General features: G+C 38.0%; 1 protein-coding gene and 1 non-coding gene across 2 annotated transcripts; both read left to right on the forward strand.

Annotated features, from left to right (window-relative positions):
- Nucleotides 1-6391: 6391 nt before the first annotated feature.
- LOC141638695 (uncharacterized) lies at nt 6392-7167 on the forward strand. Its single transcript, XM_074448040.1, has 2 exons — nt 6392-6740; nt 6803-7167. Exons 1-2 carry the CDS (start codon nt 6392-6394, stop codon nt 7165-7167), a joined length of 714 nt encoding a protein of 237 aa, XP_074304141.1.
- Nucleotides 7168-13650: 6483 nt separating this feature from the next.
- Nucleotides 13651-13757, forward strand: LOC141645080 (small nucleolar RNA R71). The gene has a single exon (XR_012544673.1). It is a non-coding gene; the product is annotated as a small nucleolar RNA R71 (small nucleolar RNA).
- The last annotated feature ends 7313 nt before the right edge of the window (nt 13758-21070 follow it).

Below are 21070 nucleotides of genomic sequence, written 5' to 3' on the forward strand. Positions count from 1 at the left end.
ATGGCATGTTGTTTTCATAGTTAGAAAATTTTTGTGAAAACATCTATTTGGAAAGCTTGACAAGTGTATATAAGGCCTTTGTAGACACTTTTTCTTCTTAAAACTTTGCTTGTTAGAATGCTTGTAAAACACCCTAGGATGTGTCATGCCAGTATCCTTTGACCCATGGATTAAGGCCTAGTTAAGAGGACATTGTGGTGTGATAACTCCTTGGCTACCGTTGATTCCAAGGTGACCCTTGAAACCATGCAACCAATCATCCATGTTCTACCACCATTTTTGTCACCAAAGGGAATGGGCACAAAAATTGTTCAAAAATTTGAGTTCAAGAAATGAAAAGTAAAGAAATTTTGCAATTGCATCAAAAGAAAAGAGGAGTAACAAAAATGAAAACTCCTATGCTTCAAATACAAGGCACCCTCGTTACTAATTGGGGTGACTTGGAAAATGTTCAAAAAGAAATGCAAAAAGTTGAAAAATTGTCAAGTGTTTAAAATGCCAAACATCAAAGAAATGGCAAGAAATGTTCTCAAAGTGTTAATGCCATAAGAAATTGGGGGGAAAAACAACAACAAAGCAAACTCCCAAATGAAACTCAAATACTATCGATCCATTTTCCATCGTATCCACTTTTGTGCAAGGTAGAGAGGGGACGACCTTCTTCTTGTCTAGGCAAGAAGGGGAATTCCGCGATCCTCCAGTGTTTCTAACACCATAGGAAGTCTACTCTTGACGAAAGCATTTAACGATTGAGGATAAAGGTATTCTAGCTTGACACAACTTGGAGGTGATTTATTGGTATCCTTCTAAGCTTAGTAGTTTGAAGAAACCGTATTTATAATGGAATGTGTACCCTTAGATTGCCTCCCCTTTAGATAATTTCCGCCACTTAGATGAGGAAAGTGGCTATTCATTTTTGTAGATGCATTCATTACTTGTTTTGTGCTTTAATGCTTGGATGTGTCGCCATTTAGGCAAGCCCCACCTTGCCTTGCAAGAAGGCATCCTACCTCATGGTTGTCTTGTTGTAAGTTGAAGGGGCGGAGTGAGACCCGCTAATTGTCTCACATCGGTTATATTAGTAGGATAGTTTAAATAAAGGTCTAGTTTTAGTCACCTCTTTACTCGGGACGAGTAAAGGTTCGGTTTGTGGATATTTGATGTGACTCATAATTGCGCACATTTGGTCCCCTAATTGAGCCTATTTTACATACTATTATAACATTCCATAGCCACTTTGTCCGTCAAAGGCTTCCTATTTTGCTTTCCTAGTACATTTCATATGTTTTGTAGGAAAGAAGACAATTGGGCGTAAATCCCCGTCTCCCATGCATACTTGGAGGCTTATTGATGACAATGGGTGAACTAGTGTGAAAGAAGAGGCAAAAACGAAGACCGACAACACAAAGAATAAAGAGAATACAAGAGAAAGAGAACAAGGACTATTCTGAGGAACAATCCGAGCGTCCTAGGAAGACGATGCTCGTCTCCCTGTCTCTTCATCCAAGCATCCCGTGGTCAAGACGCCCGTCTTGAGGCCTGATGATCCGAGAGTCCCGACCCACAATCCGCTCGGATTCTTCTCCACAACCAACTGTCCCTCTGCCAAGACGCTCGGGACGAGCGTACTCCATGAAGTCTACCAGAACGGATAAGCGCATCTCCTTGGAGAGGAGCACTTCCTCAACTTTTCTTAAGGGTCTTAATAGTCATTTAAGCCCTAAGTAACCCTAATTATTGTACATAATCACTACTAAAATACCCCATTTTCTAATGAGGATAGGGAGAGGTTGGATAGTAGAAAGTTCTCTTAGATTAGATTAGGAGTAGATCAAAATAGATTAATCTCAATCATTCCACAAAATTACACATTAATATTTCCTTAATTGTTGTTCAAGTTTATTATTCTGGTTTATTATTGGGTAATTGAAGATTATTGGGTTATTATTGGAGAATTGACAACTTTTCATCAATCAATCAAGTTCTCTTCTTTTATTCTTTTCTTTATATTTGGACCATTCCTAACTTGGTATAATTCCTTTACTCTTTACTCTTTATTGTTCATTTCTCCATTCTATTATCATGTTTATACTTGTTGTGATGATTGACACCATTAATGACATGTTTCCCATGATAATAAGTGAGTAGTTCTTTGACTAGGATTAATGGGTAATTAAGCGAAACAAACATGGTGATTAATCATGCTTAATTTAATATGTTCACATGATTAATTTGCTTGATTGTTGTGATGTCACTCGTTGGCGCTTGTGGTACTAGTTGCAGGCATCTTGGAAAACTGGATAAGAGATCGATGACGAATCAAAACAAGATCGACCGCTCTAGAACACTTACTCAAAGAAAAGACTCGACTTATGAATTGGGAGTGTGACACTTATGTCAAGTGCGGTTTGAAAATGACAAAGTTTTGAAATGTTCGTCCTAATCAACTATAGTGTAGTTGAAGGAGTGTTGACTCGATGTGAGGTTTTGAAATGGGTTTTGAGACCCGAATTTTGACTCGATATTTGGACAGGGTTTCGACTCATTTTGCGCTAATTTGGGCATTTTTCGAAAATATTTACATCTTGAAAAAAGGTTTTTGATTTTACAAAATTCGTCGTGGTTTCGTTTAGAAAATGGTGATCACATATGATACAAGCATTAAAACAGGCATTATAACGGTATGCTGAGTGCATTTAGAGGGTTTTGGCTTAAAAGGGTGGGTTGCCATACCGAGCATTCAAACCTGGGTCTGTGGAGCGGTCCGTGAAAAACAAGAGTAAGGTCGGTTCCTAGTCCATTCCCTCGAGTAGTGAAGGCCATTGATAAAAACATGAGTAAGCATCATGGTATGGTTGACATCAATTGATTTCCATCCTTAGGCCCAGATAAGAATTTGGACTGTCCAGACGGGACGACTGGTCGAATGGGTTGGGTTGAGCCTAGGAAGACCGATTAAAACATTCTAAGAAGATCGAGTAATGAAAACCGACAACTGTCTCATATAAACTATTCCCTAACCTTGTTCAAGTTTCACACTTGGTAACACGTAAGTGTATTTCTCCCCAAACAAGTGTTTGCATTTGTGGAGTCGCCACCAATTTATTGTGGAAAATTGGAAACCGTTCGAATACTTCGCGTCATGTCAAGACACAAGAACTCGTTACCCTTAGCATTCTATGTCTAGAATGACTCTCATGGATGCCAATGAACACGAATGTTCACAGAGATCTGGAGTAAGGGGTGAGGGTACCTATTAGGAAGCTCTTTTGATCGAACACCTAATCCCGCCCGACTCGATAGCGGTCTCTACTAATGATTAGAGAAGTCATCTATACTTGATATGTTGTCGGTTATATACATGCAATGGAACATCCAATAAGTTAATCCTAGCATGTGAGAATTGCCTAAGTCGGTGAACATGTAATTTAGCATACATTTGGTCGAAGTAGGGTTTTAAGGTTGATTACATGTGAGAGCAAACAAACTATAATAAAGATACAATATATAAAATAATTAAAATTACAATAATTACAATGATTCAATGATCTACGTCGAAAGTATGTTTAAAATGGATAATTTTAGAAAAGAAAATGAAAATAATTAGAGTTAGAAAACGGACAGATTAGTGGTGATATTATGATTAATAGTCGATTAATACGTAAAACTAATAAACTAGGTCAAAGCAGAAACGGAAGTTCAGAGACAGAAATCACCCCGGAACAGGCGCAGCAGTGCTACGTCCCTTAGAAGAGGCGCAGTGGTTACGCGTCTGTTCCTAAGGTGAGTTCTGACTGTGAAGCCGGAACTGCATATTATTAATGTTCGTTGGTGTTTTAATGATCGATTATTGATATACGACTCAAGTAGAAGTGATTTAACAGATTATTTACATGTGAATTAATCATAAAAGCGACAAAGAAACAAGTTTAAACAAATGAGAATTAATTATAGTGAACTAAGTGAATTATAAACTAATTACAAATTAACTAGGTTTATTTATGCTAAACTATAAAGAAAGATGGTGATAAACAGATGAACATATACAAAAGGCGAATTCCAGAGACTTGATATGAACAAATCGAATCTCTAAAATCCAGCCTTGATTTTAATGACGAAAACCTGCAAATATTAATTACTTGGGATTTATGTCGGAAATTAAAGGGTGATAAATTATTATAAACTATGTATTATAATTATGCAATTGGAAATATGAGGAAAATAAGACAAGACGAAACGAAAGAGACGAATCAACAAAGAACAAAGGAAGAAGAAGAAAGGCAGAAACTGCGGCAGCCTCAAGAAGAGGCGCAGCAGATGCTGCGACTCTTTGAAGAGGCGCAGCAGTTGCTGCGTTTCTTCTCGATGTATGTCTTCTGTTAATTCGTGAAAATAGGTTTGATAAAAGGTTTTATAAATAGGTTTTAAACATGCTTTCAACGTAAACCTTACATTAATTTATACGATAATAAAATATGGGATTTACACCCTCAGGCTTACATGTTTGACGAAACGAGATTAACTAAGTTAACGATTAGTGATTGCTCGACTCGAATGTATGATGAAAGTGCCCTCTTAAGAGGATTTAAGTTAAATTGATTTGATTAATGAGTGGAGTTGGTCAAATTGGTTGGTCATGCAACGAGACTGGTACTCAGAAGGATCTGAGCTTACGTGGTCGATTGATCAAGCAGGTAGACGTCAATTAGCTTAGAGCGCGGTCTTAGAATGCAAAGGGAGAAGAGAAGGGCGGACACTCGCGTGAGAAATATGAGGAACGAAGGTTCCTATTTATACTAATCACACGGAGGAATTATGGTATGGCTGAAACTTTGGAACCAAATCTCAAAAAGATCTGAAAATACGCAGAAAAGAGCTGGGGAAGAGGCGCAGCAACCACTGCGACCTTTGGAAGAGGCGCAGCAGGTGCTGCGTCCTTTCCCCAGACGTTTCCTCCTGCAGAAGAAAGATTTTTCGCGTTTCTGTTATGGAATTGCGGTAGATCTCAACTTCCCTATTGTTCAAAATAAGATTTCGGGATATATTTTGACAAAAGATGAAAAGATTGAAATACAGAATAGAAATATCCGGAAAATTCCAGAACATTCTGACTCAGCATTTTAAACGGTTTATTAGAAAATGAAGACGGTTTTTTACCCGGGCTCCAAATGAACTCTAATTACTGTCAAAACGACCGTAACGATGCGTAGATGGCGACCAAGGGGTAGACACAAGTATTTGAGCTATCACTTGACGATAAACTTATGAACTGTCATAAATCGTTCCGTGTACCAAACATGCGGCCCTATCATCACCGGGTGGCTTGCGGAAGGTGCAGAAATGAGGTATCTACACCAACAATATGAGCAATATTAATTAGATATACACTCATACTACCCTTGATAAAATAACTACTAACTCTTAGTAATCACAAGAAAAATTAGATCAAGAAATACTAACTATTAGTATTAGTTTTTCCTAATTTTAGAAGTTTTATTTTAGAGAGATTGATTATATTTTTCACACATGCAAAATGTATGAACAAAGTAGAAGAGAGAAAAACTCTCCTCTTTTTGTCAAAATGGCCGGGTAGGTTAGAGCAAAAGGAGGAGTGTTGATGTTGTTATTTGAACACCCAATAAAACAATAGCATGGGTAAGACAAATGTTTTATGGGAAAGACAAAATAAAAGCATGCATATCATTATGTCTAAGGCCTATTTTATTGTGCATTTACACGGTCTAAGGTGCCCTATTATGGGTCCATTTTGGTTCTTATATTTGTCGCACAAATACGCGTAATTTTATTTAAACATCGTTTTATGTTTAAATGCTTCCCGATAAATTTCGTCTAAAACACTCCGTAAATATACGTGAACAGCTACACATATATTTTACGTACCAATAATAATCACATTAGTCAATTAGCACTAATTTAATAATTAAACATTTAATCATTAATTTTCGTCTCAAATAATTTATTATTCAATTATCGCATAATTAAAGAATGATTTCCGCGCCTCGAGTTCACAACTCGATATCTCTCTAAAATAAATTAATCGACTAACGTTTTAGTCAATTTATCAAAGGACTAATTAAACTGTATCTCATACAATTAGTTAGTTTTCATGTTGGGGCTCGTTCCTTTAGGTGTGACCGAAAGGGATCAGCTGAACACCGCCGTCTCATGACAGTAACGTCAAACCCTAGTTGGCCAACCGTTACCGTTATACGTTGATCAGTTGACTAGTATTGCCAATAAATATCCCATGCATATTCCTTAATGAGATTTAATGTGATCACACACTATTGTGGAAGACAACTACTCCAACACTAATGCCTCTGTCAACCATTTCACTATGCCACACAAAATTGTCCCTGGCCTTAGTAAGATGGAACTTTTAGATGGGAAAAATTATAGGAGAAGGTCTGAAAAAATTCTGTTTTATTTCTCGCAATATGAAATTGACTATATGTTATTTCAAGAATCACAATCCACACAATCCACTGAAGACTCTAGTTCGTCTGAAACTGTCAAACCCGATCCCAAATTTGCAAAAGACAATAAGACCATTAGAGGAGTCATGTTACACTATATGGTTGATAATCTTTTTGACATCTACTGCAAAGCTATGACTGCTAAATCAATTTGGGATGCTTTGGAAACTAAGTATGATACTGATGATTTCGGTACTATGAAATATGCAGTAGCAAGATGGTTAAAATTTCAGATTACTGATGGTAAATCTATAATGGATCAAATACATGAGTATGAAAATATGGTTTCTGAAATTATTGTGAAGGGATGGTGTTGTGCGAGTATATGCAAGCTAATGTTCTTATTGAGAAATTGTCTTCTCCTAGTTGGGATGAGTATAAGAAACATCTGAGGTATAAGGAGAAAGATATGAAGTTGCAGGAGCTAATTGGTCATATCAAGATTGAGGATGCCACAAGGAGCCCGGACCGAGCCAGGACTAATGCTACTAACACGGTTAAGGCCAATGTTGTTGAATACAGGAATACAGCTACAAACAAGAGGAGTTATGATCAATACAACAAACCACAAAATTATGATATATCAATAAAGACAATGACAGGAAATTGCTGTTGGTGTGACAAGCCTGGTCATCCCGCCTTTAAGTGCAAGGCCAAAAAAAACTTATGAGGAAAGACAACAAAATCAAGGGAATTGCAATAATGTACATGGCGGGAAGTTCCAAAATAAAGACAACAATCAATGGGGTGGCTAAAAAAATTACAAATCTAACAAGCCACAAGCCAATGTTGTTGAGTGTTCAAGTGAGGGCGATGATATAATTGTTGCAATGGTATCCGAAATTAATCTGGTTGGAAGCTTGGTGGAATGGATTGTTTACACAGGAGATACACACCATATTTGCACCAACAAGGATATTTACAAGGAGCTCAAAGATGTTGACGAGAAAGAGGTAGTGTATGTTGGCAACTCCAGCAAGGTTCCAGTCTCGTCATTGGCAAGGTGCATCTGAAACTCATTTCTGGCAAAGTTTTAGCTCTTGAAAATGTGCTCTATGTGCCTGATATGCGTAGAAATTTGATTTCTGGTGCTTTACTTAATAAGGCTGGTCTTAAACTTACTTTTGAGTCTGATAAGTTAGTCATGTCTAATAATGGTCAGTTTGTTGTCAAAGGTTTTTTTGTAATGGTGGTATGTTTGTTCTTGATGTTGATATGAATGCATCCACTTCTTCTGCTTACATCGTTGAGTCCATTGATATTTGGCATTCCAGACTTGGACATGTTAACACTAAATCCATTAAATGCATGAAAACAATGAACTTGTTGCCTAATCTGATTTCTTATGGCATGGATAAATGTCAAGTATGCGTGGAAGCAAAACACTTTAAGAAACCTTTTAAGGAAGTGACCAAAAGGTAAACTGAATTGTTAGAACTTATCTACACCGATTTGGCTGATTATAAGAATTGTGAGAGTAAAGGAGGTAAGAGATATTATATAACTTTTGTGGATGATTGTTCAAGATATACTTAGGTTTATTTGTTAAGGAATAAAAGTGAGGCTGAGAATATGTTTACTATTTATAAGGCTGAGGTTGAAAATTAACTTGATAAGAAGATTAAGCGTGTGAGGTCTGATCATGGTGGAAAATACAAATCTGAGTTTTTTGGTGGAATTTTGTCAGAAAAATGGTACCATACATGAGTTTTCAGCCCCTTATACCCCCCGAACAAAATGGTGTAGCTGAAAGGAAAAATAGAACTTTAATGGATATGATGAATGCTATGCTACTATCTTCTAGGTTATCTGATTTTATGTGGGGGGAAGCTATCCTATCTGTCTGTCATGTTTTAAACCGTGTACCTCATAAGAAACTCGATGTGACACCTTATGAGATTTAGAAGGGTTATCCTAATTTGAGGTTTCTAAAGGTTTGGGGTTGTCTAGCCAAAGTTGTCTTAGCTGCTTTTAAAAGAGACAAAATAGGACCTAAAATCATTGACACAATTTTTATGGGTTGCTTCTAATAGTGCAACCTATAGGTTCATGACCAAAGATGCGAATTCGGGTTTTTATGGTAATATTATTGAATCTACAGATGCTGTTTTTTTAGGACCATTTTCCTTTGAAACCTTCTTTGGGGCAGGGCTTGACCTTTGATGCTTCTTCCCATGAGGATAATGATGGTAACTCCCCAACCTATGTTAACACATTTAGTGAACCACCAATAGAACCGAGAAGGAGTAAAAGACCTAGAGTTGAGAAATCTTTTGAGCCTAATTTTCTTATGGAGGAGGATGGTAGATATCTAGATGATGAGTTGGTTGACATGTATATTGTGGAGGAGAATCCTAAGACGTATGATGAGGCTACGAGATCAGTTGATGCTTCTTTGTGGAAAGAGGCTATTGATAGTGAGATTGAGTCCATTATGTCTAATCATACTTGGGAGATTGTTGATTTGCGTCGTGGTTGTAAGCCTATAGGATGTAAATGGGTGTTTAGACAGAAACTCAAAGTTGATGGGACGATCGATAAATTTAAAGCCAGGTTGGTGGCTAAGGGTTTCACCCAAAAGTCTGGTTTAGACTATTTTGACACCTATTCTCCGGTCACTAAAGGTTGCTTCCATTAGAGTGATGTTTGTTATTGCTTCCATGTATTACTTGGCTGTTCATCAGATGGATGTGAAAACTGCATTTTTAAATGGTGATCTCGATGAAGAGATTTATATGGATCAACCTGATGGTTTTATAGTGCCTGGTCAATAACATAAAGTTTATAAACTTCTTAAATCTTTGTATGGACTTAAGCAGGCACCGAAACAATGGTATGAAAAGTTTCATAATGTGATTATTTCTCTTGGTTTTAAAGCTAGTGATGTTGATATGTGTATCTATATGAAATTCAATGCTAGTGTTAGTGTTATTATAACACTTTACGTTGATGATTTACTTATCTTTGGCACTTCATTAGATGTTATTTATTCTACTAAAAGCATGCTCAAAATTTGATGCATGTCGTTGTGCACCAAAAATAATATTTTTAATTTCCAACTACGACTATAGCTAGTGGCAGTCGGGTCGAACCACAGAGAGGCAGATGCAATTAATAGTTGTTCTATTTAAGTCTAAACGTAGCAGTGTGTGGGGGTTTGAGTCGATTTGATCTATAGCTAATAGCAATGAAATATAAATTAAACTAAACAATTGTATTAAATCAAATATAAAGAAAGGTACTACGATGGTCGGTTCACTATAGTTTCGGCAGCAGCTTACTAAGTAGGTCTGAGATAAACACATGAGGTGGGAAAACAGGAGGTCCTCTCGGTCCACTCTCACAGGTAGCGTCTTTCGATCTCGCTACAGGTCCCTAATATCACTTATACTGACTCTCGTCCTGAAAAGTGACTAAGAATCTAAACGATACCTATCTTTCGATCTCAGCATAGTTTAGTCATTTTAATTGGTGGTCTAACAATTGTCCCTACCTTTCGATCTAATGGGTCAGTCAATTACTAAGCATTTAACTAGTCGCATGCATTCGATTCGTCGAATATAACAATTAAATCAATTAAAACGAAGGTAACACCTCACGTGGTCAGTCGATCGACCAGGTAAGACGGTCGATCGACCGACACGCGATTTCAGGCCAAATTAATTCTAATGCCGCCTAACTACAGTTCCCCTACATCCTAGCACAATGAATTTAGCTACTCATAATATTTATGATAACAACAATAAAATTGACTATTAAATCTACTGAATTCATGCTTGAACGATTAAACAAATAAATAACATAAAACGATAATATTGGCTTTGGAAACTAACTAGCAATTTCTATACTATAAACGATAATAAGACAATGAAACTGAATAAGAACAGAGGGAATACCGAAATTGCATAGAAAGGTTTAAACCCCGATCGAAGATAAATTGTATAAAATACCGAACAAACTTCGAACCTTAATTATTTCCCTAAAGTTTCTGATAAAAGACTTGAATAAAAACTAGATATAAAACTTGATGATTAATGCTAAAAGTCAGTTACGTTATATAGAAATATATGTAACACTTATTTCTAAAACCTAAATACAATGGGCTTTGGAGTTCTCGATCTTCTTATTCACGTCAGAGTAGCGGCTTGGTCGATCGACCATACAAGGCAGTCGATCGACTGGACTGCAGTGTACAGTAGCCTCTGCTTATCGTGTGTTGGTCGATCGACTAATGAGGCCAGTCGATCGACTAATGAGGCCAGTCGATCGACTGCTTTAGCTGGTACTTGACTTCTAATTTCTCGTGGATTTGTCTTTTGGGCCTCGAAATGCGCACCAAGCTCATTCCTTGAGTAAATACTTCACGTCAAATGCAATGCAAGATATTCGGGGATGGATTTAGCTTGATTTCCGCCGGATTCTTCACATTTCTGCAATAATGTACAAAAACACGAAAGTAGACGGAAATAGGGAGAATAGTAGCATAAACTACATAAATGAGCTCTGAAATGCGTGTAAAATGAGGTATAAAACATCATATAAAAGACACGCATCAAACTTCCCCAAACCAAACCCTTGCTTGTCCCCAAGCAAGAACTAGACTCGATCTAATGACCTAATGGAACGAGTTCAATCTCAGAGCGAATTGCAAACTGAATAGCCTAAACCAATTTTAATGCAACAACTAACAATCAATTAGCAATGCGAATCATGCAAACGAGTTATGAGGCCGTTAAGAACTGCTGAACTGTCAACTATAGAGACTTATCAATTCGAACTCTCACGGGTCGCTCAAATCACTCAAGTAAGAACAAGGTAAATATATGTAAAGATAGAAAGAATTCATTTTGTAGTGACACTCACCTAACTACGACCTATAAGAACATGCATGCAATCTAATATGAAAGAAATTTCTACAACCGTACATATGCATTCAAACCAACAAATGACCATGACACATGCCGAGGTAATATGGATATGTGAGGTATGGGTAAGAAGGGGCAAAACATTTATGGAAATGTGGAGGTACAGGTGATCAAGCTAGTACCAAAACGGAACCATATGGCAACATCCAACTTCTTACTCATAAGTCAATAGAAACGGTGCTATTAGCAAGCACAAATCTCACAATCTCCAGTATAGTAGTAATCAACCAACTCCCCATAAGATACAAATGCAACATGGGAGCAAAAATCGCCATAAAATAAAGACTTTGGATTATGCGAATTGATTTTTTCTTTTTCTCTCTTGGGCAGCAGTCGATCGACCAATGAAGCCAGTCGATCGACCGTTTTGAACAGTACAGCACTTTTTTTTTTCTCTTTTTTCGAAACATTTTCTCTTTCTCTTTTTCTTTTTTTTTGTTTCTTTCTTTCCTTCCTTTTTTATCTTCCCATCATCATCTCAAAACGAGCATATGCCACCAAAAACGAAGTAACAATCCCAAGAACATAAACTACTAGCTTGACAAAGGCAGGCTAAGTGTAGGATGTAGTAATCGGGACAAAAAGGCTATTTTGGCAGTGTGGAGCTTATGGGTAAAACGAACAAAGGGGAAACCTCTACCACATGTGTCAACAAACCACAAACCGAATGCATACAAGTATTAAGCAGATTAAGTTCATATTTATGCACATTTAATGTAACATGTCTCATAAGGAGTAACTACTCACAGTCCCTAGATAAACTGGTCACAAATGTCACCAGTTATAGGCTCTAAAACTCAGAATATATAAGTAGTTTGCCAAAATTCTAAGTCAAGTCTCAAGTTCAGCAAGAAATTTAACGAAAACTCGTAGATATGCATATGTGACTCTACTAATAACATGTCAATTAGCAAGGCTTAGGCATAAAACAGGTGCAAATGCAATGTCATCATTGAAATACTAACATTCTGACTCGACCTATATGCTAAAATAAATGTGCATTTTATGAAATTTTTGAAATTTTTCAATTTTTTTGGAAATTTTTTTTTATGTGTATATGTGAAATGAAATAAACAAATGCAAACTAAAATGTAAACGTGAATACAAGCAAATGATATGCGACGCAAAACCCTTCCCCAAACCAAATCGCACAATGTCCCTATTGTGCAAAATCATGTAATGAAAGAAAAGGAAAACGGGAATTTGCGAGAAAATAAATAAATACGACATGAAAAGACTCGGGAACTCACAAGACTTTAAGCGCAGCAAAAGTAAACCTCCCCAAACCAGCGTGAGCTAGGAGGTTTCAGTAGACAGCAGTGCTACCAATAAGTACCTGAAAAGACAAAAGAACCAAGCATAAAACCGAGAAAGCGATAATGAAGCGATATTATGTGCAAAATTAAGAAAATGGAAGAAATCGGAAGTGAGTCGGAAAATAAAGTGGAGTAGAAAACTCCCTCAATTCCGCGAATCGACCAAACACAGCAGGGGAGAGGTCGTGAACAGGTACAGCATTAAGGGTCTCCTTTTGATCAGTTTGCGTCGGTAAATGTCCCGGAGCTCGAGTTGTATTCTTGGTAGCCAATTGAGCAATTTGGCTCTCTAGCAGTTTCATCATGGCCTCTCTAGCTTGGGACTCCTTTTGCAACATATTCTTCAATTCAGCAAAGTCGGAATTTTGGGATTGTTGCTGCTGCGGCACATAGGGGGGCTTTTGGTACTGCTGCTGCTTTTGCTGTTGTGGAGGTGGAGGTGGAGTTGGATTTAGGACATTCTGGATAGTCCACCTCAAATTCGGATGGACATTCGGCTCATAGTAGGTGTTTGTCTGCCTGTAATGTTGAAAGGCAACACAAGACTCAAAGGGACTAGGACAATTTTCTGAAACATGTCCCTTAGCTCCACATCTTTTGCAGACGAAAGGACCGTCTGACACAGCATTTACATGATAGATCCCTCCTTTTAAAGCTCCTCTCAATTCGTACTTATCAAATCTCGCCGTGAGAGCTTCTAATGCAGCCACAGAAGGAGATTCAGCACTCCTCCTTTGATTCCCCCTGGAATTCCCATACTCAGCTTTATGGATGGCTAAGTCATCAATGATCTTCCACCCCTTAGTCTCTCCCATATTCTCCGCAAATCGGCTACTAGCTGCAACATCCAAGATAGCCCTATGATCGTCATACAGCCCATTATAGAACTGATTGCATAGACTCCACTTCTCGAACCCATGGTGCGGAATGGTTCGCACCAGCTCCTTGAAACGGACCCATGCCTCATGAAAGTTCTCATCAGGGCCCTGTTTAAAGCTCGTGATCTGAGCTCTAATGGCATTGGTCTTCGAGGCAGACAAGTATTTCTTGTAAAATGCCAGGGCCAAAGAATTCCAGTCAGTTATCCCATTAGCAGCTCGATCCAAATCTTTATACCACTCCCTTGCAGCATCACGAAGGGAGAATATGAACATAGTCTCCTTCACCTGGTCTGGGGTCACACTGGTCGGTGGGGATATGGAACAGCAATAATCAATGAATATTTCCATGTGCTTGGCTGCATCTTCATTTGCAGCTCCCCCAAACTGGTTCCTCTTAACCAAGTTGATATAGGACGGTTTCGGCTCGAATTTTCTTTCCGCCCCTGGTAATGCGAATCCCTTGTAGAGATTCTCAGCTGTCGGCTCAGAGTGACTGGCAATAGTTGCTTCTTCAGCCATCTCTAGGAAATCTGGAGAAGTGACGGTCTCAGCTGATGAATTAGAAATAGGAGATGAAGGTGGATCCTCCTCCAATAGAGCGTTCTCGTAGTAACTAGACAGAGTACTCAGCTCTTCGTTTATCGGCAATATCCTAGATGATCGCCTCAACTCATGCAAGGTCTTCTCAATCTCAGGATTGATCGGTAGTAATTCACCACCCTGTGACCTGCGCATAAGATGAAACTACAAAAAGAATATGAGAATAGTTTAAGGAACAAATGTCCCTTAAACTAAGAAACAGACTAAAATAAAACAACTAAAATTTAGAACAATTGCTTCCCCGGCAACGGCGCCAAAATTTGATGCCGGTCGTTGTGCACCAAAAATAATATTTATAATTTCCAACTACAACTATAGCTAGTGGCAGTCGGGTCGAACCACAGATAGGCATGATACGTGCATTTTATATAGTCTTTTTAGGCCTTTTCATGCACGTATTTCCATGCTTTTATCGTAGTTTATGCTACGAAATGCCCCGAATATGCTACTTTGGTTTGTTTTGTCTTATTTGCAGGAATGAACCAGAAAGTAGTGAAATCAAGCCTTTTACCATCCGTTTAGCATGCATTTGGAGGAAGAGTGAATTTGGAGCGGGAATGTAGCTATTTTGAGATGCGCAAAGAAGAAAGATAGCTAGGCCAGCAAAGGAAGAACTTCAAATTGCTAGTGCCTACTTTGGAGAGCCATATCTCGAGTTATACAACTGATATTCAGGTGATTCCAATTGGAGATTAAAGTTTGTCCTCTTAGCTTTCCAATGCCACCGGAATCACCCTTTTTTCCCAAGTAACTAAGAAATGGCAGCCGTTTGAAGTTCGGTGCGCAAAGTAGGAAATTGATGCTGGAAAGTACTCTATCGAGTACAATTTTGCTCGATCGAGTCCTTTTTCTACTCGATCGAGTAGTTGCATTTTAGGATTTACTCGATCGAGTATATTTTCACTCGATCGAGTGGTTTAAGCTTTAGTTTACTCGATCAAGTGGTTTTAAATCACTCGATCGAGTGGATTCTCCTACGGGCTTGGGCTTTTTAGTTTATTTCCGTCATTAGGTTGAATAATTCCTATTTCCTTATAAATAGGAAGGTATTGCGTCATTTGTAACTCTCTCTTCTCTTCCCCTCTCGGGATCTCTTATAATTCCAATACACTGTTACTTTGCTACTGCTACTTTCTTTCCGGATTTATTTCAGTAATTACTTCTTTCCCTTTCTTTTCCTCCTTAATTTATGTTTATTGTTCTTTCTCTCTTTCTTGTTCTTTATTTAATTATGTCTAGCTAAATTCTCCTGCTAGGATTAGGTGATTCAATAGACCGATGTTAATTTCTAATTAGGTTATTAGATCTGTCGTTGTAGTTATGTCTATGTTGTTAATCGCTGCTTTAACTGTATTCTGCTAGTTGATTCGAAGCAATTAGCCTTTTAATATTAGTAAACCTTGACCTGGACCGAAAGGTTGGAAGGGGTGAGACCTGCAGTGAACAATAGGATGCTTTAGTGAGGGCGAAAGTTAAGCTAATAGCATTTTAGGAAGAATTAAGACCGAAAGGAGATATTCATTGCCCCTTAGACCGACACATCGACTGATCTGTGACCTTAGCTGTGACTGACTGACGTTTATTGATGACCCGAAATCCTAGTTCCCTTCTCTTACTGTTAATTTCTCTCTTTTAATCTCTTAATAGTTTTAGTAATATAATTTAAACCCCCATTTCTGTGACATCCTACAGACTGAGTTAAACGGATAATTAGCAAAATAGCCTCCCTGTGGAGATCGACCCTACTTACCGCTGACTTCTGTTAGTAGTACTTAGGTATTTTATTTTTGGTACATAACGACCGTATCAAATTTTGGCGCCATTGCCGGGGAGGCGACGCTTTTTATCTGTTTCATTTTGTTTGTCTTTCTCCTCAAGGGAAGACTAAGTACCTTGAGGCTATTCTTATCTTTTTCTTTAGTGCTGTTTTGATAGGCCTACAGGTTTATTAGACAGGCTACCGAGGGAGATTATCGAAGGGAAGGCTTGAGTACCTTCGATCCCTTTTGCCGAGATGACATCCGTTTCCCGACTTATTGCTCAGTTTGAAGCTCAATCTGAAAAACCTGCTAGTTGGGAAAGGAAGAAATCTTGGGGTTGTGGTAATTACTGCACTTCTACGCCACATCCACCCTATCAATGTCCACCGCAACAAGATCCTCCTGATATACAAGAAGAAGAGATTGCGGAGCTGGAGTCTTTAATTAAGGCACTTGCATTCCAAGCGCAAGAATATGATAGACGCACCTTTTCGCGATTTGATAAGCTCGAGTCTATAATTGCTCAGTTAGCAGCTGAGTCTGATAGTTGGCAACCAGAAGAGGTATACTTTACTGAGAGCGGTTTTTCCCATGAAGAACCCGTGTTGCCCAATGCTGAGGATGATTTTTATGACTCGGATGACGAATCTCTATCATATTTCAATAGCTTACACGAAGATTTCAGCGCTGTACAGGAAGAATCAATCGATCGAGTGACTTATTTTGGTCGATCGAGTGAAATTCTAGAAGAAAGTTCTCGATCGAGTGATATTTCTACTCGATCGAGTGAAATGCAGGAGGAAAGTGGTCGATCGAGTGACAATTTTACTCGATCGACAGAACTGGCCAGCGAGAGCAATAATTCATCATGTGGATTTGTTTTGGGTGACGAGTTTGATGATGATAATGGATACGGTGAATCTCCCCTATTCAAAGCCGAGTTGGGTGCACTTGAGGCTGCGATTTACGAGATGGATTCCACTGAGGAGGGTGACGAGGAAGCAACCGAGTTGGTAATTGCTCCTAGCACGGAAGAGGTAATAAATTCCTTTATCTATGATTCCATTGTTGAGAGCAACCAACCTGAGGTAGTAAACGATAATTTTATTATTGTTTGTTTTAATAGTATATTGCCTCGTTTGATTTGTGTTTCTTCTTTTAATGCTATACCCTCTCCCATGTGGACGCGTAATTTAACGATTTTTCACCGTCCTTATCATTTCAAGTTCGTTAATCTGAAACGGGAACTACTTTATTGTCAATTGCTCCTGCACTTCTATATTTTGTGGATAAATTTAGGAGTTCTCATAGGAAATTTGTTAGGCTTAAACGGCTTTACATATTTATTTCCTATTTCTTTATTCCACTGTGGTGCTACATACATTTTTGTGTAGCACATGCGCATGCTGCGCGCTTTAAGCTGTTTTGATTATGACTAATTATAGAGGCTCGAAGAAAAGAAGGTCGAGCTGAGACCTGACTGAAGCTAGCGCTACCCGGGAGGCAACCCGGAGATTTTATTTTGCATTTTCTATTTCATTTCAGTTGTAGTAAATGGTTTTCATACCATAGACTTTATCAGTATGCTTGTTTAGTTAGTTTACGGGCTGTTTTTATTTGCGTTTTGCAGGAATACACCGAGAATCACTCGATCGAGTAGTTTTTCTACTCGATCGAGCACTTTTGCTGATAAATCCTCTCGATCGAGCAGTTTTTCTACTCGATCGAGCACCTGCAAAAAGAGAACTACTCGATCGACTGCTTTTCTTCTCGATCGAGCAGTTTTGAAAGCCCAGTTCACTCGATCGACCACTGTTCGAGTGCCATCGAGTAGTTTTTGACTTGGATTAGCTTCATGTGACGGTTTTCCGGGCCTTTAGCAACCTCCCATGTTCATGGTCGGTTTGGGGAGGTCCCTTATTCGCGCAATCTTGTATGTTTTTTCCGCATTTACTCTCTTTCTCTTTTAGTTTGCGTTTCCTTTCCATGTTTTGGTACAATGAGGGCATTGTACGGTTTGGTTTGGGGCGGTTATGCATCCATATCTGTGTCTGCATTTTGTTGTTTATTGCATTTCTGTTTCACGTTTAATTTTCAGTTTGCATTGTTGTTTATTCTTATTAAAAATCTCAAAAAAAAAATTAGAAAATTTCAAAAATTCAAAAAAATTCACGTTTATTTTTAGCATATAGGTTGAGTCGGAACGGTAGATTTCAGTGATGAAATTGCACTGCATTTGTCCTTTTGCTTAAGCCTTGCATGAACTATTATCTTTTAGCTTTGTCTTTTGCATATCTACGAGTTAATGTTAAATTTAGCTGAACAAATAGACTTGACATGTAATTTTGGCAACCTACTTATAATTTCTAAGATTTAGAGCCTTATAAACTGGTGTCATTTATGACCGGTTTCATGTAGGATTGTGAGTAGTTACTCCTTGCATAGCATGTTCATTAATTTGCACGTATATGAAATTCAATTGCTTTTTGCCTGCATACATTCGGGTTAGTGGTTGGTGTCACATGCAGGGAGGTGCTTACATTTCCCCTTTCTTTCATTTTTACCCATTTAACTCCACATTAGCCAAATTTTCCTGTTGACCCTTAGCTACATCCAAATTTAGCCTGCCTTGTCAAGCTAGTTTAGTGTGTTTTTGCGGTATATTTTTCATTGTGCCAAGTTTGGCTTGTATCTGTTAATTCGGAGTTGGTAATTTATGAAGAAAGGGAGGATGATGAAAAAAGACGTGAAAAAAAAACGAAGAAAATGAAAAAAAAAAAGAAATTCGGAAAAAGAAAGATAGAAAAAAAAAAGAAGAAACCGAAAAAAATATAAAGAAAAAAGAAAAAAAAGATGATGTTTGAGGAGACGGATTCACTCCTATGCTTTATTTACATTTATTGAGGAGTATTTTCAGTTCGGTTTGGTGAGTTTTGTGCCAATTGAAGGGCATATGCGCTTAATTCATAATTGAGTTGGAAATGGATGTTGTCATATGGTTCTGTTTAGGTACTAGCTTGATCACCTATGCCTCCACATTCCCATAAATGTTTTGCCTTTTCTTACCCATTGCCTCACTTTACCATATTTTTGTAAGCCCTCGGCTGTGACAGGACCTTGTTTGGTTGGAATGTGTGTACGGTAGCTAGAATTGTCTATCATATTAGTGGCATGCATGTTTATGTGGGTCGTAGTCTAGGTGAGCGACTATTTTTCTTTCTCTCTAACATATATATGTCCACCCTTTGCTTCATGAGAGAAGAGTGACCCGTGAGAGTCCATTGTTTAAGGTCTTGCAAGGTCGACGGTTCAGCTTTATTATAAACATCTTACAACTCGTTTGCATTTGACTGTTTGCTATAAGTGTTAGTTGCTTGCATTAAATTGGTTTAAGTGGGCATTTGTAGCTAGCTCTGAGTTATCTTTTCCGTTCCATTAGTTTGAATTTAGTTTACTCGAGGACGAGTAAAGGTTTGGTTTGGGGAGATTTGATACGTGCATTTTATATAGTCTTTTTAGGCCTTTTCATGCACGTATTTCCATGCTTTTTTCGTAGTTTATGCTACGAAATGCCCCGAATATGCTACTTTGGTTTGTTTTGTCTTATTTGCAGGAATGAACCATAAAGTAGTGAAATGAAGCCTTTTACCATCCGTTTAGCATTCATTTGGAGGAAGAGTGAATTTGGAGCGGGAATGTAGCTATTTTGAGATGCGCAAAGAAGAAAGATAGCTAGGCCAACAAAGGAAGAACTTCAAATTGCTAGTGCCTACATTGGAGAGCCATATCTCGAGTTCTACAACAGATATTCAGGTGATTCCAATTGGAAATGAAAGTTTGTCCTCTTAACTTTCCAATGCCACCGGAATCACCCTGTTTGCCCAAGTAACGAAGAAATAGCAGCCGTTTGAAGTTCATTGCGCAAAGTAGGAAATTGATGTTGGAAAGTACTCGATCGAGTACAATTTTGCTCGATCGAGTCCTTTTTCTACTCGATCGAGTAGTTGCATTTTAAGATTTACTCGATCGAGTAGATTTTCACTCGATCGAGTGGTTTAAGCTTTAGTTTACTCGATCGAGTGGTTTTAAATCACTCGATCGAGTGGATTCTCCTACGGGCTTGGGCTTTTTAGTTTATTTCCGTCATTAGGTTGAATAATTCCTATTTTCTTATAAATAGGAAGGTATTACGTCATTTGTAACTCTCTCTTCTCTTCCCCTCTCGGGATCTCTTATAATTCCAATACACTGTTACTTTGCTACTGCTACTTTCTTTCCGGATTTATTTCAGTAATTACTTCTTTCCCTTTCTTTTCCTCCTTAATTTATGTTTATGTTTATTGTTCTTTCTCTCTTTCTTGTTCTTTGTTTAATTATGTCTAGCTAAATTCTCCTGCTATGATTAGGTGATTCAATAGACTGATGTTAATTGCTAATTAGGTTATTAGATCTGTCGTTGTAGTTATGTCTATGTTGTTAATCGCTGCTTTAACTATATCCTGCTAGTTGATTCGAAGCAATTAGCCTTTTAATATTGGTAAACCTTGACCTGGACCGAAAGGTTGGAAAGGGTGAGACCTGCAGTGAACAATAGGATGCTTTAGTGAGGGCGAAAGTTAAGCTAATAGCATTTTAGAGAGAATTGAGACCGAAAGGAGATATTCATTGCCCCTTAGACCGACACATCGACTGATCTGTGACCTTAGCTGTGACTGACTGGCGTTTATTGATGACCCGAAATCCTAGTTCCCTTCTCTTACTGTTAATTTCTCTCTTTTAATCTCTTAATAGTTTTAGTAAAATAATTTAAACCCCCATTTCTCTGACATCCTACAAACTGAGTTAAACGGATAATTAGCAAAATAGCCTCCCTGTTGAGATCGACCCTACTTATCGCTGACGACGGTTAGTAGTACTTAGGTATTTTATTTTTGGTACATAACGACCGTATCAAGGCAGATGCAATTAATAGTTGTTCTATTTAAGTCTAAACGTAGCAGTGTGTGGGGGTTTGAGTCGATTTGATCTATAGCTAATAGCAATGAAATATAAATTAAACTAAAGAATTGTATTAAATCAAATATAAAGAAA

The sequence above is a fragment of the Silene latifolia genome, chromosome 2 (genome assembly GCF_048544455.1).
Source record: "Silene latifolia isolate original U9 population chromosome 2, ASM4854445v1, whole genome shotgun sequence".
NCBI classification, from domain to species: domain Eukaryota; kingdom Viridiplantae; phylum Streptophyta; class Magnoliopsida; order Caryophyllales; family Caryophyllaceae; genus Silene; species Silene latifolia.